The 20,194-nt window shown below is 37.2% G+C and overlaps 1 protein-coding gene across 2 annotated transcripts; it reads right to left on the bottom strand.

Moving 5' to 3' along the window:
• Nucleotides 1–201: 201 nt before the first annotated feature.
• On the bottom strand, nucleotides 202–19,765 carry LOC132180775 (uncharacterized). 2 transcript variants are annotated; one of them, XM_059593728.1, is made up of 24 exons: nucleotides 19,423–19,765; nucleotides 14,471–14,551; nucleotides 14,223–14,322; nucleotides 14,024–14,108; nucleotides 13,870–13,919; nucleotides 12,078–12,157; nucleotides 9,581–9,640; nucleotides 9,189–9,288; nucleotides 9,014–9,091; nucleotides 6,852–6,919; nucleotides 6,668–6,736; nucleotides 6,504–6,581; nucleotides 6,330–6,425; nucleotides 5,581–5,651; nucleotides 5,313–5,390; nucleotides 5,093–5,186; nucleotides 3,919–4,017; nucleotides 2,973–3,190; nucleotides 2,763–2,877; nucleotides 2,116–2,247; nucleotides 1,925–2,032; nucleotides 1,737–1,846; nucleotides 1,553–1,654; nucleotides 202–1,451 (listed from the first exon to the last, which is right to left on the bottom strand). In XM_059593728.1, the coding sequence occupies exons 1-24, from the start codon at nucleotides 19,465–19,467 to the stop codon at nucleotides 911–913; spliced, it is 2,658 nt and encodes an 885-aa protein (XP_059449711.1). In that variant the 5' UTR covers nucleotides 19,468–19,765; the 3' UTR covers nucleotides 202–910. The 2 variants fall into 2 exon arrangements, with proteins under 2 accessions (XP_059449711.1, XP_059449704.1); XM_059593721.1 differs by having other exon boundaries at nucleotides 1,737–2,032.
• Nucleotides 19,766–20,194: the final 429 nt, after the last annotated feature.

The raw sequence follows: 20,194 nt of genomic DNA, 5'->3' as shown, positions 1-20,194 counted from the left end.
AAGGGCTGGTAGTATAATCATATTTCTCATTAACACACGGGATAAATAGATCATTTTCACCATCTCCTAATTTCGAGATCACCCAGTGGATAGGATCATAACAAGGAGCACAAGTTTGGTACATTAACTTTAAAGCTCTATTCTCAAGTCAATTAAACTAAATTTCAATTGCTGTTGGAAGGGCAAACAATTCATTGTACATAAAAGAAATAGCAGAATGGTAAATTCATAATGTTAATTAGAATTTCAGTTTCCCAACAGGAAAGGAAATAAAAAAAGAGGGGGGAAGGGGGCTATACCTCTACAAAATTAGAAGCCATGGCACGAGCTTTGGGAGACCCTTCAGAAGTTAGAAGTGTTCAAAATCTAATTTACACTGGTCTATAATGAGTTCCACTACTGCAACTACGTTTGGAAAAACTTTGCCCTCTAACCACCTCACCAGACCTCTATTACAACCACAACCACCACAAAACTGCAGAACTATGCAGGGCAAACATTTGTGCCCTCTATATCATATGATTCACATAGCCAAAAATGGAAAAAACAAATAAAGGGTGATTGGAAAAAAGACAAGGCAAAAGAAAACATGTAAGAAAATTGGGAAAAAAAAAATAATGCTGGTAAATGTTGTACAGAAGACAATTGCTAAGCTCAAAGCATCAGAAGGACCAAGTGACGGGGGAGAATGGGCCCACGTTGCTGTATGGATTACTTTTTGCTTCTCAGTAGCTCTATACAGTAACCCCTCCTATCATCAATGTAAAGCCATCAACCAAATGCATCCCCTCGGTTCATTTCTTTGTCTTTTGAAATGCATCATTCCTTCGGTTCCACCACCAAGCACATCCACGAGTTGAAGAAAAGAGAACAAACAATGTCAAGCCCTCTGAATATGATGCTGGATGAATTAGGATCCATTTACAGCCATTTCTGGTGAGGATTTTGGTGGTATTAATGGAGACTCCTCTCCACCCAACTGTCTATCATCTGAAGTGCTATGCAAGTGATCAGAACATATTCTAGAAGCAGGAGGTTCCTTCTCTCTGTGGTTCTCATCTGTAGTACTGCTGTTATCAGAACAGCTTCTGTCGGTGTCAGATTTAGGTTTATTCTCCTGATGATTTTCTTCACTTGAGCTTTGGTTCCCATCAGCTGTGTGCGGAGTAGCGTGTGTGGTGCTAGGGGTTTTCTTACTAGGTAGCACTGCGTGGCTTAAGGTTGAGCACAAAGCAGTAAAAACACTATCTTTTGACTTTGAGTTTTTTCCAATCCGCTGCTTCTTTGACACATCAGGTTTGTTATCCTTGGGTGCAAGTTTCCGCTTCAACCTAAGAGACTCCATTGTTCCTTCATCTTCATCAGAAGTTTCTGGCTGCTTCCTCAATGGTGGTCTGTAGTCTTCATCATCCTCATCATCATCATAGTCAACCAGTCCACCAGATCTAGGACTACAAAAGTCAAGACATAAATCAAGATAACAGCAACGGGTTGATACAAAATATACTCTTAAATGACCGTCCAATTTTCTAGGGTGAAACAGTTCCTTTACCTTAATGGCTGGAAGCTTGGAGTAACTCCATTAGATAAAACAGGTTGAGGTTGTACTTTTTGGGTATTTGACATTGATGCAGATGCTGTATCTTCTTCATCACTGATTTAAGTATCCAAATTGAGAGGCTATCGCTAGAAAATCTTGGCAAATAATTCTTCTAACATATTTTCCCTATACGTACCTGTCCTCATTGAAATAGTCTTCCTCCTCTTTCTCCAGAGCACGCTCATCACTTCGTTTTCTGGGGTCTGACACATTACCAGTGCCTTTTGCTCCACAAATCTCCAGGGACTGCAAACATAGTTTTGAGATCAGGAAACTCTGAATCCAAAATGAGGTGGTAAAAATCAAGCAAGATGGGGAGAATACCTGCTCATATTTCACTTTTAGTGAGTGAATGGAAACCAAAAACTCAAATTTGACCAACTCATTCCAGAACGAATCAACTATATATTTGAGCAAAAATTTAAGGTTCTCCTGCATCAGACAAGATAATTAGTAGAGATTTACCTCCAGACATATCTAAAATCCAAACATAAAGAGGTATTTAAAATGAGCACCTTTCGAATGTACTCGAAAAGTTCTAAAACTGCCGAGTTGAGCAGATTGTAACGATTACCATTACCAACAAAGGCATCCACAATTGGTTTGAGAAGGTTGTGCTTAACCATATGATTTATCAGATGCTCATCCTGCATATAAGCACATAATTTGAGTTATTACACAGAACCCACAAGAGATGATGATCCACTGGAAATCACAGACAAACCAAGCAGACAATAATTAGCATTATACAATTAATAGATTCCCAGAATACACCAGTAATCTTTATGGGCCTAGTAACATAGGCGATTAAGTTTTGAGATTGAGATACAAGAGATGTCCAGTTGACATGATGGCATTGTATATGAGAGATGCCCATCCAGCCCAAATCTAGCACATTTTACTTGAGTAATTAGTTGGCTACTAATGCAAATGCATGATAAGTCATCTCAAATAACACTATCAGAACCAACCCAGCAGAGCCCACGTAATAAGCAGAAATGCAGAAGCAAATGATCCACTGTCTCCAATCATTCATACACACGTAGCACCAGCAACAACAAATTGCCACTTAATCACATTTTTCGCTGTTAATATTCTACCACAAATAAAAAATAAATTCTGCCACATGATGTTATTCAGTGATCAAGACGTAATTACTTACATGGCGGGAAAGAATAGTGCGAATAAAACGAACAGCAGCAACAACTAGGTATTTTTCCCTTCTTTGTGTCAACAACAAAACTTTATCTACCATGTTATTAAGGAGAAAGTTACACCTGCAAAAAGCAAAGAAACCCACATATTAACAGGTTAAATGTCTTCTGCATGAATTCAATTGTCAATATTGAATGAAAGGCATCCAAAAGATTACTTTATTCTATATGGATGGTGCAGAACACAAAAGCATAGCAATTCACATATGTTTGACAGTATTTCAGGCTTTGTGCCATTTTGATTTCCAATTCTTCCACCAGATCCCATAGATTTACCACTTGATTGAGCTATGCCTTCCGAAGGACAAGATGCTGTTATAACATCAATTAGTTGACCCAAATGCTTCTCATAGAAAATCTCAATAATAGTATCTCTCTGCAACAAAACAGCAAGATCAAAAACTCGATGACATAAACAATAACGCATATAAATATTTTTAAGCTGAACCATGGAAAAGAAATCCATCGTAGTTTTACTGACAAGTTTTTCCAACAATTCAACAGAAATATAATAAAATACAAATCAACATTCAAAATGTTACACCCACATATATAAAATCAAACCGTTGCAGACTCCAAATGCAAGGTTGTTAGAAAAATAAATAGAGAAATTTCTACGGTTGCATGAGAGAGAGAGAGAGAGAGAGATGACAAATTGGTACCTCAAAAGAGGAAAAAGTCTTCCATTGCATCGACAAAATAAAGTGCCAATTAATCCATGTTTGAAATTGTAAAGTCAGGCTTGTTATTGCCGAACAAGTTCAAATTCAGGCCCAGCTATAAGCTATGTGATAGAGCTGAAGCTTTTAATTACATGGAAAGAGAAATTTGCTACACAAGCAATCAAGCTGACACAGTATGTAAGATATGAAGTAGAGTAAAAAACAGAAAAAAGCATAAATGCGATTAAAGATTGTTTCAAAATCGGAACAAAAGCCCCCAGTTCAGAAAAGAGTAATTAAAACAAATATTATATGAAGTAGAGTAAAAAACAGAAAAAAGCATAAATGCGATTAAAGATTTTTTCAAAATTGGAACAAAAGCCCAGTTCAGAAAAGAGTAATTGAAACAAATATTAGAAGGAAAAATGGTCAAGGCAGGCACCTGCGCTCCAGACAATGTGTATGAATCCAGTAAACTACGAAGAATTTCAAGAAACTGGCAATTCATGTCCTCCCCAAAATCTGTCGTCATTCCTTTAACCTATACATCAACAAACAACCATAAGTCAATTCTGCTTGAAAAACATGTGTCCTTTCGAGGGGACAGTTTACTACCATGTAATTTTTTATGGTTTCAGAAAAGCCTAATGTCTTGTACACGAGGTTGAACAAAATATAGCTCGAATTACTGTTCATATTATAGCAAATCTAAGTAGACTACTTTTAAGACACTTGTTACTATTAATCAACAAACAAGTCTAAACCCAACTACAATATTGGCTTGGCAACTTGGATTTTTGACTGTTTCTGCAACTAAAACCTTGAGTCCATCTTTGCACAAGAAGTTGCGTTTCTAAAGGTCAAAGCATGGCAACCACTAGTGCTGGCAACCTACATGTGCAGCTCAAACCATTTTTTCTTCTTTCAGGATAAGAGTCATCATTTTTCAATATTATATGTATAATGTATTGATTTTAAGCTTTATATTCGTAGTGATACACACATGTAAATATATTGATATAAATAACACCAATTTAGAACCGAGATAAAACAGCTTGTCACAGCTATTCTAACTAACATTCAGAATTTGATGGGTGGGCGTCCAGAAGGAAGATTACAGGCCCGTTTAGGGAGGAGAGGGGGTGCAGCAGATACCATACCATCACAAGCTATACTAGAAGCATTGAAACTAATCTTTATATCTATTGAGTTTTCACTTATCAAAAAAAAAATCTATTGAGTTTTTAGGTATGTAATACATAGAGCATCTCATTAGCTGGGTAAGCAATCCTAAAAGCTATTCCACATATTTAACATGTTCCATATTTATTCATCTCCTCCTGTTTTCTTTTATTTTTTTAAGAATTAATCAAGATATCATTAAAAGAGTAAGGAGCAACATGTACACAGGAAGTATCCAAGCAAAGCCACCTAAGTAGTAGGGGCAAAAAGAACAAGAAATGTGAATCATGCTTTGGCCGTGAGACCACTGGTGCACCTCCACTTTTCAACATAGAATATTTGGCTGATGTGAGTAAAAAGTGCTGTTTGGTTTATGTGCCACATGTGATCATATATACAGGCTGTATAAGCAAAAAGCTTGATGCAATGCATACCAAGAGCCCCAGAAGTTGAGCTCCTTCCTGCCGAACTACATAAGAACGAAGAAGGTTTGGGTCCTGATTCAAGAAAAGAATGAGGATATCTGTCCTGCATCCATTAGAATGATTTATTGTTAGGATGGTGATTATTCTTTGAACTATATCATGCAAAGGAATACACTTTTATATATAAAACACAAGAAGGCAATAGACAGACACTAGGGGTTATTATTACCCAGTTAAAACAAGCTTTTTGTCTTGACTCTGCAAAGCATCAGTTATGATGTCGAAGATTCCTTCATTCATGAGATCCCTGCAAGAATTTTAGACTTTTGACTCTTAGAAACATGTAAATTGATAAGAAGAAAACATAAAGTACCAGACTTAATAAACGCAAATATAACACTTAAAGCAGCAATCACTTTCAAAACAAAGGGTTTGCAACAGAGCGTGCAATGTCTATATTCACATGGACAATTGCAGAACTAGTATAAATAGCATACCTAAATAGACGAAGTTGCTGGACCATCTGCAGGCTCTTGCTTAAACTACAAAACTCGTGCAAGAAATATACCTAATTCATGAAAAGAAATACAGAGTTAGTACTAAGGTTACTGAAACAACACTACGCTCACAATCAAGTTGCTTTAAGATTAGAATCAAACAAGTGATACAAATATAAAACCATCTCATAAAAAAGTCAATGATTGCATGTTTTATAGAAAAGGACAAATGTGGGAAATTTTTCACAAAGTTTAATTTATCTCCAATTCACTGTCCTCCATAATCAGTGTTCTTTAAGAGATTGTGCTCTTAACAATATTTCTCAATTAACAAAGTGAGAAAGACAAAGTAATTAGTCCAGGATCTAGATAAGTACTATCCGACCTCATGCCCATCATGAAGTTGAGTAAAAAGTAAGATGACCAAAAACATGGGCAACAAAAAAGTAACAAACAAGACTTCAATTTCCAATCAATTCAAAACAGAACATTAACAGGAATACAAATGAGAAAGGGGGGTGGTTTGGGGCGGGGGTGGGGGAAGTCAATAATAGTACGGAAATGTGATTCACAGCATTAAGAGGACAAATTAGATATCCATATTGGAATTGACAGTTACACTAACATATTCAAGAAAGGAAAATAGATGTAGGTAATTCAAGTAAAAAAGAATACCAAATTTTTCTTAGACTCTTTAACATATTCAAGAAAGGAAAATAGATGTAGGTACTTCAAGTAAAAAAGAATACCAAATTTTTCTTAGACTCTTCAGAGGTGGAGGGCGATCTCAACCTAGCAAATAATTCCTGAATAAAGGTACTATCATCCTTTAACAAAGAAACAACCTGCAACAGAATACCACAATTAGAGGCAAAATAGCATAGCACTCGATATATTTGAACAAATGATTTTTAAAATCTTACAATAGCATTGTTTGCTTGAATTATGGAATTGAGATTTGCACCCGTGGCCTCATCCAATACTCGAGCCAAAACAACATCCTAAAAGCAGTAATATAAGAGTAACATGGAAGGTAAGAATCACATCACAAACAGGCAAGCAAAGGTTTATCATTAATGATTAACACCTTCAAATAACCAACTCTGTACGTCTGGTGTATCTTTGACAGAACTAAATGATCTTTAATTGGTATCGCCTACAGAAAATGAATAAATGTCCACAAATTAGCAAGAAGTAGCAACTTGCTTCCATCTACCCATCTCAACCTCCTTCCATAAAAGAGAAGAATAACCAGCTACCAAGACATTTACCTCCTTGAAAACAACATGCTCCTTTAAAAAATTACGATGATGTTGGACATTAGGGACCTCTGGATCATCTGCAAAATTCATTTAGAGAGGCTCAACATCATTTTTTTTTTTAAAAAAAAAAAAAGGGGGTTACAAAATAAAAAATTACTAGATAGTAGATATGACCATGGTGTCCATTATATTTGTTAAATAAGCAACAGAGTGCCTTGGGAGCATAAATGTTAAAAAAAAAATAGAACTCAAGAAAATGTAAATAAGTATGCATGTTCCATCCCCCAGCCCAAATAAAAATAATGACGATAATAACATACATTTTATACTTGTTTCTGTTCATACTAATATAATGGACGCTAACAAAATATTAACCACCATGAATACAAAATAAAGGATTATTGTTCCTAATTTGGCAAGGTCACGCTTATTAAGAGCACTCTTGCTTATTTGCCTACTTATTATCGGTCCCTTTTCCCTATTCCAGCTAACGTTGCCAAGCGCATTGAGAAGCTACAACGCAATTTCTTATGGGGTGGGCTAGGGGAAGAGTTCAAACACTACTTGGTGAAGTGGTCGAAGGTATGCACTACGATTAAGGAAGGCGGGTTGGGTATTAGAAACTTAATGGTGTTCAATTGCGCCCTGCTAGGAAAATGGTTGTGGCGTTATGGATCGTAAAGAGATGCTTGGTGGAGGGTTGTGGTGAATGCGAAGTTTGGAAGCTTATGGGGAGGGTGGTGCTCTATGGAGCTTGGAGGTACTTTTGGGGTAGGGTTATGGAAGATTATTAGGAAAGGGTGGGACACTTTCCAAGGCCTTACGCGTTTTGAGGTGGGGGAAGGGACTAGGGTTTGTTTCTGGCATGATCTGTGGTATGGAGATACGGCTCTTAAGACAGCTTTCCTTGGTTTGTTCAGTATTGCTTGTGCGAAGGACGCCTTAGTTGCGACTCATTTGGAGGTGCGGGGTGGTTCTAATCAGTGGAATGTTAGTTTTTCTAGAGGGGCTCATAATTGGGAGATGGATGTATTTGCCTCTTTTTTCCAGGTGTTGCGCTCTGCCCGAGTGAGACAAGGGTGTGAAGATAGGTTGTGGTGGATTTCCTCCAAAAGAGGCCATTTCAAGGTCAAACTTCTTTTTGCTTCCTTGGCATGCACTGAAGGGAGGCAATTCCCTTGGAAGAGTGTGTGGCATACACAAGCTCCTTCGAGGGCGAGTTTCTTTGTGTGGTTGGCGGCTTTGGGCAAAATTTTGACCCTAGACAACCTAAGAAAACGACATGTGATTGTGACGAATAGGTGTTGTATGTGCAAGAGGGATGAGGAGACGGTGGATCACCTTCTTCTTCATTGCGAGGTAGCTTATGCTTTGTGGTGCCCTTTTTTCGGTCGGTTTGGGTTGTCTTGGGTGATGCCGAGACGGGTTTCCGATTTGCTCGCCTGTTGGTGGTCTTGGGAAGGAGAGGGAGCACTGCGGTTTGGAAGATGGTGCCTACTTGTTTTTTTTTTTTTGTGTCTATGGCAGGAGAGAAATAATAGGTGTTTTGAAGACTTGGAGAGTTCCTTGGAAGACTTATTATCCTATTGCTTTCATACATTATACCTTTGGACTGTGGCGTATGTCTTCCCGGTGTCGATTAGTTACGATGACTTTCTTGTTTGCTTTTTCCTTTCTAGTTAGGAAATCTTATTGTATACTCCAGGTGTACTTTAGGGCGCCTTTACGCTTTCAATAAGACTGGCTATTAATTATTAAAAAAAAAATACTAACTCAATAGTAATTGATAAAGAATATCATTATCAAACTTTCAAACATTAAAAATTGGTCACCTAAATGGATATACAAAAAAACTCTCAGCCACAACAGATTTACACATTGATGATTCTGAGTGGCACAAGGCATGCACACAGAGAGAGAGAGAGAGAGAGAGTATCGATAAACAAATCCATCTAAAACTGAAGCGTCAGGATATTAATGAAAACAAAAATCATAAACTGCACCTCATGTTAACTAAGACACAAATATGCTACTACCACATGATAGGATACATAAACGAGTAGTCAATTAAACAACAGTTATAACTAAATTTCAAAGCTCAAATATTAATTGTCAATAAATATATGAGAGGTTGCCATAAGATGTTTTAAAACAACAATAGTGAAACTTACACTCCAGTGAACCAATAATATCCATAATCAATTCATCACCAAATATCTTCTCGAAGATCTGAGTACTATTGAGCAAAACTGCACGTAACCAGACAAAGTCACTCAATACCAATGAAGGATATGCATATATCTAGTACATAATTAGAATGTTGGCGGAGCTTTAAGGATTACTTACTAATTCCCTTGACAATTTTGTATATCATGTGAAGACCATCAATATTTTCCAAGTCTTCGCAGATTCTAAACAGGTCCATCAGCTTTCGGAAAAATTCTTGCTGCATCAAAAAATTAGACTCATTCAAAGAGATCTGAAAAGTGGATCATCTACAAACAAAGGAAGGAAAAGTTCTACATTATATGAAAACATGGTCAGAGACGTGTGCCATGAAATAAATGGACAATTGTTTTAGACAACTAAGATATGAAAGAAATGGAATAGGTTAGACTAAAACTGACATGCATTAAAAATATATAACTGATCAAAATCTTTCATTAAAACTGGCACACTTGGACCAACTTCAAAGGGCAAGGTCCCACTACCTACATCAACAAGATGAACACACTTACATCATTCAAAATGAGTTCTGTCAGTCGCATCTGATCAGCAATGCCACTTTCAACCACAGTCTACAAAACAAAGATTGATTAGTTTTATTAAAATGATCCTTGAATAGGTGCAAGCGTAATTATTTAAAAGAAAAATGTAAGCAATAAAATCAATGTTACAGTGAAAGCAAAACGATCTAACAAAAATTACGAACACTTTACTATATAGCACATACTGATATTAAGTTACTCTTATCACTATGCCTACCAAACTATACATAAATACTTGTCATGCACGTGAAACTGCAACCACACCACATTATACATTCCTAAATATGCCATGTATGAACATAAGACTAAATCTGTTATATAAAGTTATGAAACCCTAGAAAATTAATCCCACATTAGGAAGATAAATTGTCCCATTATTGAGCGAGTGGATTACAAGTGTTATGGATGCTAAATCCCACATTAGCTCCTTACTAGGTGAGACTAGGCTTTATAAATGATTTTCAAGAGCTCAAATTCCAACTTAACTAGTCCTTTTGGAGTAATAGCGATTAGCACACATAAGGATAAAATCTCTTGGATCCTTTTATCATGCGTTGTCAATTCCCGCTGGCTCCCCATTTCCTTGGAAAAGCATTTGGAAAGTTGAGGCTCCTTCAAGAGTAACATTCTTTATGTTGATGGCGGCACTAGGGCAGATCTTAACTTTGAATAACCTGAGGAAGACGAACGTCGCAGTGGTAGATTAGTGTTGAGGAGTGGGGAGTCAATAGATCATCGTTTTCGTTACTATGAAGTGATGAGAGAATTATGGGTTTCAATCTTCTGTCTTTTTTGTGTAGAGTGAGTCATGGCTAGCTGGAGAGGTCAGTTGGAAAGCAATAATATTTTAGAAGTTTGGAGGATGACACATTTGTGCTTAATGTGGTGCATTTGGAGATAGCAGAACGCAAGGAGCTTTGAAGATTGCAAAATTTCGGTGGTTGAGCTAAAGACAGTTATGTTCGAGTCCCTTTATGCATGGATAAAGGCATATAATAGTCCTCACTTTTCTAGTTTTTCAAAAAATTTTAATTTATGTTCCATTTTTTCTCCTAATAGGAGCTCTCTCTTATATACTTCTTGTGTACTCAGATTGTGCCCCTCTGTGCTTTCTAATGAGATTGAATTATTTATAAAAAAAAAAAAAAAAAAATTAAAAAATAGCACAAATGTAACTAGTGCTTTTCTTGAGTCATTACAATGGAGCAACCTAATAACATCATGTGACGCTAATGCACTATACTGCATAACATGGACCAAGCTAAGGACTTCAGGAATTTGAGTGGGAGAGATTGTAACACCTAGAAAATTAGTCCCACATTGAGAAGATAAATTGCCCACATAGAGTGGGTAAAACTATAAAGGAGCTCATGGATAATAAATCTTGCATTCCTTACTATGTGATATTGGACTTTATAAGTGATTTCAAAGAGTACCAATTGCAACTTGACTAGCCCTTTTAGAGTGATTGATCATACGTGGCTAGCGTTTTTCGTAGGTCGTTACAAAAATAATATTAGTAAATGAGAGGGTAATACATCCCCACAATGAAGATAAAAGCGCCTAGTAAAGGCTAAAACTGATTTTGTTGAAATGGGTTAAGACTGACCAGTTTAACTACACATGAAAAAAAAAAAAAAACTATTCCAAACCTACACAATCATAGCCAATGAGTAGCTCATGCAATTAGGAAGTAAAATTCAAACTACTAAGTTTATGAGTTGAAGTAGACAGCTAAATGCTTTCTTATAAGAAGATTAGAAGGAACAAAAAGAATATCATAAAAGAGATGCTAGAAGTATCACATTACATTTAATTCTTTTAAAGCATCCATAACCACCAGATTTGCATACACGGAAAGATAGAGATAAAATCAGATCCGTGACCCAGCTGGCTGGCATATATGAAAAGAAGAAGCTAGCAACACAGCCACAGAGACTGGGTGCATCTTTTCACAACAGCCATTTTCGCTGTGAGGGGATAAATGTGTCCTCGCTATTATGACTGTGGCAATAGCAATTCTCATTGAAATCCTAGAAGTCATAATCAGGCTGTTTAAAATAAAACAATAGTAAGCCCAAAGCTAACCAGAGAGCAAACGTGGATGGAACATTATTCTGCTGTTCAAGCTACCCAGCAACAAACTACTGAAAAGAATGAAAAGCATGTTACAGCAATGAATAACTTTTCATTGTTAACCAATTTCTCTTAGATCATTAATCGCTAAATTTTACACTTACATCCAGCTAATTAAGATAGCAAGAGGAAACAGCTAGAAAAATTAAAATTAACACAGAGAGAGAGAGAGGGAGACCAAGATCACATTCACAATTAAATGCCACCAATATCAAGATGAAGTGATAGGCAAAATAGGGAATCATACACCAAGCTTATTGGCCAAAAAAGTAATAAATATGAAACTTGAACCGACTATAACATAAGATAGAACTAGAGCATCCTTTTGAACCTTAAGTATCAGAGGAAGTGAGGACAGCTCAACTGCAGGCAATTCCCTCAACTCGCTATTCACACTGTGAAATGTCTCGTCTGCATATATCACAAAAGAGAATTAAATAATGGTCCAGACCAAAAAGAACCCTGCAAATGAAATAAGAATAAGAGATATAAAAATGTATACAGAAATTTCCAGTGTATGGACAGATCAGATGCTGTTTTCTCTAACTATGTGGACTTGTTCTCAATGGAAAGGACCTCTCAATGGTAACAATTATTAGATTCCGTCTTTGACATAAATCTTCAATTCCTTCCAGAAACTTGATTATTTATTTGCGCCACTATTATGGATTTCCAACCACAGATACAGGAAATCAGATGATTACAAGACTCTTTGTCTTTGCAAATTAAATTTCAACAATATTTATTCAGTTCCTGTTTACTTTTCCACATGCACCATGGTCTTGTGTGGATTTCAATTTTACTGGCTGATGGCCATTGACCTCAAGGACAGATAAGCCTGCAGGTATGCCACCTTGATATCATGTGTAACATCTATCTGGTGCTGTGGTGCATCTAGAAGAAGGAAAGTACAAAAGTATTTACAAACTCCAAGATGAAGACTGAGATTGTGGTTATCCATATGTTCATATTGGTTGTCATTGGTGTTTTCCTACTGAATTAACAGATTTTTTTTCACTAACGTTTACTCGTTATTAAAGATTAGTATAAAGTGTTTCACTTCCACAAATAAGGAGCAATTACAATATTGTTGACCATTCAGATTATTTCTTGGGTAACAGTGTCTCTTTCAACTGCCTTTTCAGCTTTACTCTTCTTGATGTTCAGCTTACATGCATACACAATGTTCACTTCTCTAAGTAAGATCAACTTCATTATCCGGGGAAAAAAAACCAAAACAAAACAAACAAACAAACAAAAGGTTCACCAGTTTTGTAAAACACACTAAAATTCATTAAAAGGGGGGGAAATAAAGAAAAAATCCTGTAAAAGATGCACAAAAGTGGTTGTATCTCACTTTGCAAGAAGGGTAGCTTCGCTCACTTTATTTTAGCTCCTCAAGTGAACTAAATTTTAATTAATAAACACTTCCCAGTTCCCACAACCACTTGGTGGTTGAAATAAGGGGAAAGCCAACAGCACCTGCAACCAAGAATCAAGATCATTGTGCCATTGTGCCACTAATAAGCAACATAAACCCCCATCCGCTTAATTAGCATGCTCGTGACCCTAGACTATTTTCCCCAATCTCAACATTCTCTCTCTGTGTCAGCTTCTGAGCTGACAGATCCAACCAATAATTCTACTCAATGGGTTCAGAACTAATTAACTTCTATCAATAAACTCCATACCAAGTTTCAAATTGAAATCAAAATTTAAACCCCTGCATGACTATACTGGGGATTTCATTCTTAGTTTCATAACCTTCAATAAAGTACAACCGACAAGTTTCCTAATTTCAACCCCAAGTTTAGGTTTTAATCTGCTGGCTGTCCAGTTCAACAAAATTTTACCATCCTTAATTTTCACACTAATTACTCCTACATTCCACTACACTCTACTCAACCAGACAGACCCACTTAACTATAAATCCAAAACAAAAGGGGACAGGGAAAGTGGGGGAAGTAAGATGAGAGAATCTAGAGCATATGGAGAAGTCATCATATAACAATAGCCCTACGATACTCCAGATGCATCTAATGTTTCAAGACATACAAAGGTCAAAAATTCAAGATGCAATGAATAATTCCAAATTTGTACAAAATTTAATTGCAGAAACTTACTGTTAAGAGTACTGAAATGCAGGTTTCTTTGCACATTGCAGATATGGTCCCTAAACAAAGCATGAATGATATTTAGCAGGCATCAAATGGTGGCTGAAGCAGAAAGCTTTTGCAGGAATAACAAGGGAAAAAAAGGATAATATGTAATTGTTACCATATGTAAGAGCACCCTGTGGTCTCTTGAAAACTAAGTGCTAATTCCGTAGAATATTCTGGATCCCTCCAAGAGATAATTGTATCTGAAAATAAATAAAAGTGCATATTATAGCCTGATGAAACCACTTGGCATAATGTATTAGCTACAACTGGGAAAGGAAAAATAATATAATTCATCTGTTGAAACCAAAAAATACCTTCTTGCTTTCTGTAAATGTCGTCTGAGCTAATACGATGCAAGAGTAATGTCTCATTGTCTTCTTCATCAACAACAAACAAACCCAGCTCCTCTGATCGCTGTGATATGTGCATTCAATCAAAATGCATGAAAGGTTTTAGCTAACCAATTAAATTTTCAACAGTTGTCTTGAGACAGCTGTTTTGGCTCTAAAATCTGCTCATCAATGTCAGACAAACATCAAAGAAGATTAAGATATGAACGAACCTCCAAATAGTCAACACTGACATGTCCAGTTCCTTGGTCGTCCCATTTCCCATCGTCATTTAAACGGTATACCTTAACACGCTGAAATTAAAAAATAAAAAGGAAAAGAATTATATGAGGTACTTCTATCAATCATCCAGTCAATACAATCAATGTTCACAAAAATTCAAAAAGGCCAGAACTTCATCTCAAGGACAACATGCCAAGCAGACAAGCATTCCTAGAAATTTCAAATTGGATAACAAGATAACAATAAAAAAATAAATAAATAACAAATATAAATTGAACATAATGCTGGAAGTCGAGTGAGCAAAGGACAATAATTAATAATGAAAGTGCACATTACCTACAATGAACTCGAATAACATTATCTAAAAATCCAAAACAACATGCTTATGAATAGAAAGGTAACTATTACGACTATTGAAAACTTAGAAGCCACATGACACATTTCCACAGCTATCCCATGTGATTGTATGCCTATATTTGAAAAGAAAAACATGTGTGCAAGCCATGAAAGAATCTGAAGCTATTAAAAATCCAATAAACATTGGAAGCACGTTGGTGTCTAGCACAAAAATTGTGACTAACATGAAAGATATGCTTATGCTTATGCTTATATGGCAGTGCCATATCAGCTACATTCCTAATAGTCCCTTCGTTCCATATTGCTGGTTCTCTGTCCCACTTTGGGATTTCCCAAAGTCGTCAGCCCCTTTCTCATGTGCTATATTTGAGTTTAAATTTAGAAGGTAAGTTTTGGGAAGTTTTTTTTTTTTTTACTCCATTATATGATATCCTTTAAAAAATTGAATTTTCTAAACAAGATCAACAACATGGGACGGAGGGAGTACATGGTAGCCCACTAGCAGTTGCCGAATGTAGAAAGGATGGGGTATTATACCACACATGGAGCTATTCATCATCTATTAAGCATGAATAGCATTTCCAATTTCCTTGGCTAAAGGAATGATATAACTCAAATATGTTAACAACATGAAATTCAAAAGAGAATATCAACATCGGTACTCAAATTCAAATCCTAAGACTTTAAAGAGCTCCACATCAACAGCAAGAAATTTAAAAGGGAATCTCAACGTCAGTAGTCTAAGTCTGAAATCCTTTTTTTATTTTTATAAGTAATCGAAATTTCATTAAAATGGTAAGGTGCCCCTAGATACACAAAAAGTATACAAAAGAGGCCATCTAACTCGTAGGAGCAAAAAGAACAAGAAAATCATGATAGCTAATCACCAAAGGAGAAACAAAAGCACTGGTCCAAAGATACAAGTTGTTGAAAAATAAAGGCTTAGTCACCTCCAAAGTTCTCTCAAGGTCCTCAAAGCTTGTATCATTCATTTTCCTCCATAGACACCACAAAAGGCACAAAGACACCATCTTCCACACAACAGCACTTCGAGGTGCTGCCGGTAGTCCACCAACAAGGATACAAATCAACTACTCATCTAGGTATAACCCAAAACCCCCAAATCGATAGAAGAAAACATTTCAAATGGCACAAGCAACCTCACAATGAAGAAGAAGATGGTTTACGGACTGCTCATCTAGGTATAACCCAAAACACCCCAAATGGACGGAAGAAAACATTTCAAATGGCACAAGAACCTCACAATGAAGAAGAAGATAGTTTACGGACTCCCCATTCCTTTTATAGATACAATACCTATCAACCACAATGACATGCCGCTTCCGGAGATTGTCCATGGTAAGGATCTTTCATAGGGCCACCAACCAAACAAAAAAGGTCACCTTCAAAGGGACCTTACTCCACTAAACACTCTTCAGAGGGAAACGAAAACCATCCTCAAAACCCATGACACTATAGAAGGATTTAACACCAAACAACGCTCTTTTGGATGGGACCCACCTCAGTTTGTCCTCCCCCTCCCGTCTCATTCTCACTAAATACAACACCCAGAAAACAAGGTAAAGACATCCACCTTCCAATCATGAGCCACTCATGCAAAGCTCAAGTTCCATTGAATGACACCTCCAGAAAATTCCACTTGAGCCGCAATAGAAGCATTCTATGCGCAACAATACTAAATAAAACTGGAAAGACTTCCTTAAGGGCCAAATCCCCACACCTAAGATCATGTCAGAATCTAACCTTAAAGCCATCTCTCACCTCAAATCTGGTCTGACTACAAAAATGCCCCCAACCCTTCCTAATATTTTTCCATAAACCCACCCCATACACCCCCCAACAAGTTCACTAGAGCACCAACCTCCCCATGAACTTCCATATTTAGAGTCCACCACCACTCTCCATCAAGCCTCTCTATCAAGCCCATAGCGCCAAAGTCATTTACCTGAAAGAGCATGATTAAACCTCAGCAAGTTCCTAACCCCCAACTCTCCCATAGAAATCAATATACAAACCTTGGAGCAACTCACCAAGTGATATTTGAACTCTTCACCTAACCCACCCCATAAGAAATTATCTTGAAGCTTCTAAATACAGTTTCCAACACTTGAAGTGAGGAGAAAGAGGAACGTGAAGCAAACAATTCCTTGGGGCTACACCCCTTGGTGAAAAAGCCAGCGATTTAACCAGTTCCGTATAGGGAAACTTCCGAGGGTGCGGTGCACGAGACCGGGGTTTACTCTACAGTGATGAATCCGAAGGGCCCTGCCTTGGAGAGGTTCCCCGACATCAAAAAAATAAAAAATAAATAGAGAGAGAGAGAGAGGAACATGAAGCACATAGGTAAGTTGGATAGGGTGCTCTTGATAAGGGTAATCCTACCACCCTTAGATATATACAATCTTTTCAACTAGCTAGACGATGTTTTATCTTCTCAATACCCCCATCCCATATATGCTTTGCCTTGAAGGATGCCCCAGCTGAAGACCAAGATACTTTATGGGCAACGACGCAACCCCACAACCTAGACTCCCAGCCACATTATCAACATTTCCCATAGGAACCAATTCCAACTTAACTAAGTTCGCCTTCAAACCCGATACAACTTCAAAACATAAGAATAAGCTTCGTAAATTGCGTAGATGATTTGGGCCAGTCCCACTAAAAAGCAATGTATCATCAGCAAACCGAAGATGAGAGATATCAGTCCCATACCCCACAAAGAAACCACGCCACACAAGCCTCCACTCACTCAAGTCTGAAATCCTAAAACTATAAAGAGCTCCCACAACCATATAAGTCTCCTACAAAAGGATACTTCTAATGGAAAATATGTGCAAAAAACACTCTTACTAAATATGGCACAACAGCCAAGTTCTCTGCTCTACTAAAGATGTTTTGATGATGCAAGTGTTAAGAACTTATAAATATGATGCCAATTTTGGCCAATATAACTCCCCTAACATCAAAATGGTGATTATTCATTGTGTGTGCACACGCGCCTGCACTGGCGCATTTGTAAACCTTTTTACTTTTTGATGAGCAACATTTGTAAACCTTGTACTTATTGGAACCTAAGAATATCCTTTTTTTATAAGTAAATCAATTCATTGAAAGTGCATAGGAGCACAACTCAAGTAGACAAGAAGTATATAAGAAAAAACCCCAATTAGGAAGAAGGAAAAAAAAAGGGACACCAAGTCCAGAAATTCAGTGAAACTAGAAAAGCGAGGGAATAACCATAACTATTGAGTTTAATTTACTAAGATATACCTGGCATCATAAAAACTCCCACATACATGCATAACAGTGCAGATGATATAGAAATGGGGTAAAAAAGATAAATTTTAAGAATTAAAATAAGCTCAATTCAACACATTTATATATATGGCATCTTAATTAAAGTGAATCCAGACTCTGATAGACATGGGAGGGATAATATAGATGGATTTTTTTTATAAGTATAATATAGATGTAATTTAGGCCATGTCAGCACCATATTCCATTGTTTGAATGCAGTGTTAAAAAATTCACGTTACTCCAGAGCATTAAATCTCTAAAAAAAATGATATTTTTTTTATCAAATGGCTTAGAAAGAAAGAGGTTGTTAATTACCGTTCCGCCAAAGAAAATTTTCATTTTATAGGGAACTTCCTCAAAAAGGACCAATAACTTGTGCACCGACAAAACCACAACAGCAATCTTCCAAATCCCTTAATTGCCAAGATAGTGACAAACACAACAACCAAAAGTGGAAAAACTCCCAACCCAAATCAGATTTATTTCAAAATCCTGAGCTCTCACTAAATCAAGCCCAAAATGCCTTTAGAAGTTTGAATTGAGCTAAAAGAGGCCTGTGCAAAATGTTTGATAAATTTCACTTAAGCATAAACCACCAAGCCTGTGAAAAATGTTTCCTAAATTCAAACTCAAATAGCCCAATGCAACGTACCAGACTACAGCTTTAACTCATTTACCACTTTGAGGATCAAACTTGCCCTCCAACCAACTTATGAAAAAAATCATAAGGTTAAGCGGAGACCTCAACCATTAATCCTGTTCAACTGCAAAAGGAGTTGATACTCAACCCAAGCGCTTCAAATTACTGTAGTAACTTCTTTAAACACTTCCATAAATAATTACTTAAAAAATATTTCTCCACCCGGGCGACGACAATATTACTCGTTTTGGCATTTTCAGCCAGTTCAACCGCACTGCATGCTTTATAGCAGCTAAAACTGATTGGTACTCCTTAACAAACCAACACGACAACATAGCGAAACATGATGAAACATTTCTCCACACCGCATCCCAAAGTAATATCACGAAAAACCTAATATAATAAAATTAGAAACGTTTACACTCAATCTACGAACTTGTCCGACCTCGTCACAATTAAATTAACCGAAATCACACAATTACACCACAAATTACAATTTACAGACTACGAGTCACGAAGACCATACTCAAACTTCAAACGAACACTAAAAAGAAAATATAATCTGCATCGAGTTCAGTTCTAGGGCAAAGTAATGAGCTTTCGATTACACTAAAGCAGACTCACCTGCATCGAATTGGCGTTGGCCTGCGACTTCTCTGGCGCGCCCATGCCAGCTCCTATATCCACGATTCAAACTCGAAGCCCAAATTAGAGAAATTCAATCGTAATTGATCCGCCTCAAGTAATATAAATTAGGGTTTTTTGGTTTTTGCAAAGAGAAGAGAGAGAAAGCGCAGGAAGGCGATTAAGGTCTTTTTACTTGGGGGGAGATCAATGAAAAACCCTAACCGCCATTAACGTAGCAGTGTGAACCTCTCGATTCTCTCTCTCTCTCTATCTATCTCTCTCTGTCTCTCTCTCTCTCTCTCTGCTTTTTATTCTTTTCTGTGCAAAGTGTCTGCCTCGAGCTTCGATAAGAGAAAGGAAAAGTAGAGAAAACCATTACGCATGTTTTTTAGAGTGTTTAATCCCAGCAATGTCCTTGGTTTGGGCGACAATTACGGGGGCAGCCATCGGCCTTAGAGTCCGCGCGCACATCCTCGGCTCTTTCTTTTCACGATCCAATCACGAGGGAGTGAGTGCGCGCGGGCTCTTCTCGTGGGTCCCTCACCCGGCTGTGCCTGAAGGACGCGCACGGATCCCCCTGATTGGTGAATCAAGAATATCGACACGTGTATCCCTCCTTTCTGATTTTTTTTTTGGTTATGTAGAGTCATAGACGTGTATCCTAAATTCCTAATCCCTGTTGACGTTGAGTAGTACCAAAGGGGATACAGCCAGCGTCGTGACGTTAGTGTGCTAATATGAAAACGTGGCCGGTTTTGATTGGAAGCAT

The sequence above is a fragment of the Corylus avellana genome, chromosome ca1 (assembly GCF_901000735.1).
Source record: "Corylus avellana chromosome ca1, CavTom2PMs-1.0".
In the NCBI taxonomy this organism is placed as follows: Eukaryota; Viridiplantae; Streptophyta; class Magnoliopsida; order Fagales; family Betulaceae; genus Corylus; species Corylus avellana.
The sequence above is the reverse complement of the archived record's forward strand: the minus strand, read 5'-3'. Positions and strand labels throughout refer to the sequence as shown.